General features: G+C 46.5%; 1 protein-coding gene across 1 annotated transcript in view; it reads left to right on the top strand.

The window, feature by feature from the left end:
- Nucleotides 1-6,161: 6,161 nt before the first annotated feature.
- MED26 (mediator complex subunit 26) overlaps nt 6,162-6,623 on the top strand; it is a 3,333-nt gene continuing 2,871 nt past the window's right edge. The window contains 1 exon segment of the mRNA XM_009082919.1: nt 6,162-6,272. Within this exon segment, the coding sequence (XP_009081167.1) occupies nt 6,162-6,272 (111 nt within the window).

The following is a 6,623-nucleotide window of genomic DNA, read 5'->3' as shown; positions in this document are numbered from 1 at the left end:
AGTGTTCCTGCTATGTCAGAGGCCTTGGATGTCTCCCTGGGCATGGGCCATGTAGAGAAGAACTGGTGTGTTGATGGCACTGGTCTGGATTTGTGTCTCAAAGTACTTTGTAACTCCCAGGGCAACTGTGTTTTCTGCCTGCAAACTCCTCCTAGCTGCTGTCTGCACACCTTTTGTAGGGAGCAGAGGGCTGAGTTTCTCTCAAGTGAAATGTTTTGGCTTTGCTGATTTCTTTCCTCTGGAGAATTGTGTTGGAATTTAACATTGCTCTTGTTTGGTTTTGTAAAGTATATATGGGAAGGTACCTGGATGATGTTACTTTGTCATTAAATAAAGCCTAAGTACAAATAAAGTGTATGCAAATCATTTTGACTCTTTAAATTTGACCTGGAAATTTTAGATCTGGAGGTATGGGTAGTGCTTGCTGTGCCTGGTCACTCTTTGGACTGTTCTGGGTAGCTGAGGAGATTTCTTCTCCCTGTTGTTTTGCAGCACAAATTTCTGATCAATTTTCAAAGCATGAACTGCAAATGAATTTCTGTGTCATAGAAGATAATTTCTAGTGATGAGTTGTGACCCAGTGACTTTCAACCCAAATCTTTCACGTTTAAAGATCTGTTTTCCTAAACACTGTTAGAAAATTCACCTCCACCTCTAAAGATCTCTTTTGTGTACTGGTGAACTCTGCTGAGCAAACTGACTTTCAAAGATTTTCAGTCATTGTGAGCAAAGTAGTGCATGGTCATCTTTTTGGCATGTCATGGCTGTGAATAGTGTCTCGTGTTCCCTATCTTTAGACAACATCATGTCACATTGGGGGTAGGGGGAACTGTTAATAGATCAGCTGCAAGGGAACTGAACTAAATACCAGCAGGTTGTAACCTGAATTCTAACTCGGTATGTTTGGGCTGTATCTTTGGGAAAATGCCATTGCTGTTGATGATGTGTATTGTCAGTGCCTGAGAGATCTATATGAAGTGCTAAATAAACACTGCACTACTGTATTTCCATTTCAATAAAGCCTCCTGTGAATAGCAACTTTTCTCTGCTTACTTCTTATTCCATGTTTTCGATTCTCATGCAGTGAAGTAGCTCTCATAGCAAAGCAGTGCTGGGGGCAAGCTGTGATCCTGCTGGGAGAGCCCAGTCTGGGGTAGGAGGTGACACTGCTCTGCTCCAGAGAGGACCAACACCAGCAGATGACACTGCCTGTGCCTCCTCAGGAATCACTTCTGCCTCCCTGACACTTCAGCCATTCCCTTGAGCCCAGGAACATCATCCTGCAGCACCTGAGGACACACACAGCCCTGGGTCTGTGGCAGGTCCTAACTCCCCAGCAAAGCTCTGCTGGCCCCAGGAGCAGAGTGAGACACAGATGTACTGTGAATTTCTGTCTGGACCCTCTGCATCACATGAACTGAGTGCCAACAGCAAACTCCAGCCTGGCAACAGAGACCTGGACTCGTGTCTCTAGGAAGAGAAAAGATCTGTTTAGTCTCCCATGCTGTGTCATCTTTTCTGCCTTGCTTCTGTCAAACTGCTTTGCTGCTGTAGGTGGGAAAATGTTACAGAAGTGCTTTCTTGGAAACAAGGGAAATACTGAGTATTTGTAGTTGTTGTGAGGAAGTAAGTCAAAGTAAGATGACAAATGGGTTCTCTCAAAGCCAGTGTGTTCTGACATGTGTTCTGTTGCACCATGCCCAGGTGGAGTCAGGTTGAGGATTATTGGAACCTGTGGTTTCAGGAGGATCATGGTACAGTTGTGGCTTAGAAAATGTCACTGATGGGGGAACTCTGTGTCAGTGGGGACTCTAGGCATGCTCAGCTTTAAATACCCTCTAGAAACTTGTGACCCAGGGGGGTGGTGATGATACTGTACCAAAAGATGCCTTTAACCACTGTTTTGTGAACTTTGTGAGGAAAAAGAGCCTTTCTACAGAATGCAGTAGGCAGGAGTCTGCACTAGTGGTTTCACTGCAAGATTTTTGGTAGTTGTGCACTGAGGTTTTTGTGTTACTCCAGGCCTAGCTAAGTGTCTCAGCAATGTCATCCTTGCAAACTCAGATCTGGTTTGTCATCTTATCATGGTCTAGTCGTGTGTGCAAAGATCTTTACAAACATCCCTGTGAAATGTTAAAAAAAAACCCAAAACACAAAATTGCTTTCTCCAAGTGACTGCAGTAGAAAGTCTGTGTAATATTAGTTTCTCAGGCAGCAGTGGAGGGAGGTGCAGGCTGTGCTGTGTGTCCTGAGGAGGACAGGGAGGGGTTAGCTGGGTGTCTGGGCTGCTCTGGGGGTGAAGGAGACTCAAAGCATAACACTGAGTGTGCTGGTCCAGCTGAAAACACATCCAGCAAGTGGAGGGGGTGGCACAGCTGCTGTGGATGCTGAGCTTGCTGCTGTTTTCAGCTCTCCTGGGCAAGGTGGCAGTGGCATTGGAGGTGGCAGGGAACACCTTAAACTTCCCAAACCTCCTTTAAACTGCCGTGCAACACTTACCCTGATGTTAGTTCCTGAATTGGTTCTGGTTTATAAGTGCTGAAATGGGATTAAGATGACAGTTAAGAAAAGGAAATTAAGCTGCTTGATCTTTTCCAGAGAGTTCAGAACCCTCTGGTCTGAGGCTGGACCAAAAACACTGAACTTCTGGGAAAGCTCTGGGATAGCAGTGGTAACTGCAGAGTGGTGAATGGCTGGATGGCTTCAGGAACCTTGCATGGAATAAATAAGATTTGTTTTCTGTGGCTGTCATTAGGGTTGGCTGGAAAGGATTACCAGAGATGACTCAAAGCAGATGTTCTGCAGTAAACTTTCGAGAGAATTAGTCTGTGTGCCAGTCAGTCCTCACAACGTGGGATGGCTTGAAATGCTGTGTGAATTAGCTTAGCAGTTTGTTTCAACCTCCTCAACGTGGGTCCTGGGGTTGCTTCTTGGAAGTTGTTGCTTTGGGGGTACTCAGGGCTTGCTGTGTAAGCAGAGACAAAGGCAAATAGAAACTGAAATGCAATTCTTGATGCACTGACTTAGGCACTTGCACTCCTGGCCAGTGTCAGCAGAGAGTGAGGCTGCCAAGCTCCCTGCCCTGCTCTGCTCCCTGGGACTCTGCCTCTCTGCTCTGTAGCCAGTGAGCACCTTAAACAGCCCTTTGTGTTCATAAATTATCATTTCTGGTGCTGCTCAGAGCAGGTGGATGTCCTGGTAGGTTTTGTAGCATCAGCCTGGCGTTGGTTACGTGGCAATATGTGAGTTTTATGAAGCAGTAATGGATGGTTTAAGGTAAAGATACTAATGTGCAATGTTGATGTGCTGCTGTTATCCCACTGGGTGTCTTCCCATGGAACAGGTGATACTTGAAGTATTTTGGGATGTCATCTTATTTCCATCACTCTATACCCCAAGAAATTCCAATCTCTTCTTTTGCCATATATTCTAAACTTGATGGCAGTTTGGATGAAACATTCCAAACTACCCAAAACCCTTGGGAAAGGGGGAGAAATTGTTGAAACTCCCTGAACATTTGGTTTTTAAAGGGCCAAACTTCCCTACAGGTCAGCAAAGGGAAGATGAGAGTTGCTCTTCTTCGCTGTGTGGTGCCCTGAGCCTTCCTGCTCCTCACAGCTTTTGCTGCAGTGCTCAGTTGGTTACAAATGTGTGAGGAATCCAAAGGGGTGGTTGGTGTTTTCCCAAGAGCTGTGTGCTCAGCACAGGCTCAGAGGCATAAGGCCACTTTCACTGGCTTTAATTGGCACCAGGTGTCCCTCTGAGGAGGGAGTGCAGTCACACTGTCAGTCTGGCTCCAGACCTGGGCCCTGCTACCAGGTTTGGTGTTCGGGGCATCACTCACGTGTGTTTGGGTGTGTGGAACAAAGGCAAAGCTGTTGCTGGAAATTCCCTGACCAGTTTCACCTCTCTGTAGGTGTGTGTCCACATGAGTGTGTCTCTTTCCCCATTGATAGAAAAATCATCCTTTTTTTTTTTTTTTTTTTTTTGGCCATCGGTTTGTCATTTAGCTAATGAACGTTTGGGGATTACCAGTAAGTGCAGAAATAATTGTGCCAGTCCCTGGTGTGTGCAGTACAGAGCCTTTTGCACCCTGGTAACTAACTCATGGTCTGAAATATGTGTCAGGAAGGAGAGTATCATGTTTTGCAAGTCTAAAAATGTTTGTCTGGAAACTCCCAGAATTGAGCATTAACTATTCGAAGTGCTTTGGTTCTAGAAACTGAAAAATATCAACCTGGTGTTGTGTTGCTTAAACTGGGGGACAGAATCATCTTTCCTGGGCTGGGCAAGGATCAAAGCATGGACAAAAGTCAGTGCACTGAAGGGGAATAGTAGGAGCTAAAATCTGTCAGACTAGGTACTGTTGTTGCTCCAAAGGTTAAACAGTTTTATCAGACCTGACCTTGTGTAGAACTTCAAATAGCTGCAGAGACATTGTAGTTCCATGTAGGACCATGTCATGTAAAACATAACAAAAACATCTCTGCATTATCAACTCTGTGTTCTGCACAAAATCCAAACATAGCCCCATATTAGCCTCTGTGAAGAAAGTTAACTCTACCTCAGCTCAAACCAGCACACTCTGAGAAATTAATTCATCCTTGAGCTGAAGTTGGGTTTAAGGGCTGTAAGAGTTCGAATCACTCAAAGCCTCGATAGACTTTAAACAGAAATTTGATGAAGGTAAATCTAAGAATCAGGCAAAGTGTTTCTTTGCTGACAGTTTTATCCAGGTATGTCCAACTTGGAGCAGTCCTGCTGGGATGGGCAGAATGTTGTCTGTGCTCAAGATTCTCTGAAAGGGAGAGACTTCAGCTCCTGTTGGATCTTAGTGGAATGGCCGAACTGACTTAAGACAGGGAATTCTTTCTCAGATGAAGAATCCTGCAGGGAGGGCAGAGCTGCCTGGGGATGCTCCTGCTCAGCCTCCAGGATGATGTGACATCCCTGCAGAGGTTCTTGCTGGGAGATTTTTCTCACATGCAGTTCAGGTCCAGTTGAGTCACAAATGCAATTAAGCAATAAAGGAGACTATGATTCAAGTTTTCCTCTGCTTATCTCTTAAATCTGTCTCCAAAGGTGAATTAGAAATTCCAGGTTTCAGTGCTCTGAGCATCAGGGAATGGAAACAGGGATCTGTGTAGGATCACAGACTCGGTTAGGCTGGAAGAGCTCTCTAAGGTTGTGGAATCCAACCATTCACCCAGCAGTGCAGTGTTCACCCCTAGGACACAGTCTGGGGGTTCTCATAGGAACTGTTATACTTGTGCTGAAGGGGCAGAGCTGGTGGCAGCTGTGTCTGGGTGCAGCTCAGCTTGCTCATGCATGCAGAGAGGCTGCAGTGATGGGCTCATCAGAAGACCTGGTGGTCGTGTTTGGATGTGAATCTGTGCAGTTCCTCCTCACATGTTCCATCCCCAGGAGTAGCTCTGGTGGCTCTGGAGGTTCCATTTGCAGGAGCAGCTCTGGGTGGCTCTGGATGTTCCATCCCCAGGAGCAGCTTTGGTGGCTCTGGATGTTCCATCCCCAGGAGCAGCTCTGGAGGTTCCATGTGCAGGAGCAGCTCTTTGTAGCTGTGGAGGTTCCATCCCCAGGAGCAGCTCTGGTGGCTCTGGAGGTTCCACCCCCAGGAGCAGCTCTGGGTGTCTCTGGAGTGGCTGCAGGAGCTCAGGTCTGGCCCTGGCGATGGTCTGGGGACACCTACTGGGCAGAGCCTGGGCCCAGAGCACTCAGGGCTGGGTTGGACTCTGGGTGTGCAGCCACAGGGACTGGCAGCAGTGTGGGTACAGCTGTAGAGCAGTGAGGTGTGTCAGTCTGAGGTGGTGCCTAAGGGATTAATCTCAAGGTTTCCCGTTTGGCTGCTGCTCTTGCTCCACTTGGCACTTGTTCCCTGTTGGGCTGATGCTTTGCTGAAGGGTCTCAGAACTTTGCTGCTAAGTCACAGCAGTTTTATTATGAATGTTTCCTTGAGTTTTATGTAAGAGTGTGTTTGTTACGGCTCCTGCTGTTCCCAACTAGGTCAGAAAAGTGTCCTTGTCCCTATTCCTTGAACAATCAGCTCCCTAAAGCCAGACAGTCTGCTAGCAGTTTGTGATTAATGCTTCCAGCAATTAGCAAGTGGAAGGTCTTAAATTACATTTGATAACTAAGACCTGTACATGAAACATGAAGTGACTTTGTCTTCCTTGTTGCAGATCCATAACATGGTGGCAGTGCTGGAAGTGATCTCCAGCCTGGAGAAATATCCCATTACCAAAGAGGCACTTGAGGTATGTCACCCTCTGAACATGATTTTTGTGTATATAAAAGGACTTTCTCTGCCTTTCTCATTTCCATTGGAGCTGTTCTGGAAACAATAGATGGATTGCAAAGGATTCACAATTAAGATATTATTTTGTCCCTTTCCTGCTGCTTCCAGCATCTCACTGAACACAGGATCCTTTCTGGGCCCAGATCAGTATTCTGGGCAGCACAGTTCCTGTTTGTGCAGGACACTAATCACCACTTCCCACTGGTGAGTTCAGCTGTATCCAGCAGTATCACCCTGCAGCTCTGTCCCCTTTTAGGTGTTTGGTGAGCAAGCACCAGAGGTCTGAAAGAGGAATACAGCTGCTCTGTGT

This window comes from Acanthisitta chloris, unplaced genomic scaffold (assembly GCF_000695815.1).
Source record: "Acanthisitta chloris isolate BGI_N310 unplaced genomic scaffold, ASM69581v1 scaffold9009, whole genome shotgun sequence".
NCBI lineage: Eukaryota > Metazoa > Chordata > Aves > Passeriformes > Acanthisittidae > Acanthisitta > Acanthisitta chloris.
Note: the sequence above shows the minus strand (reverse complement) of the source record. Positions and strands in the feature narration are given on the sequence as shown.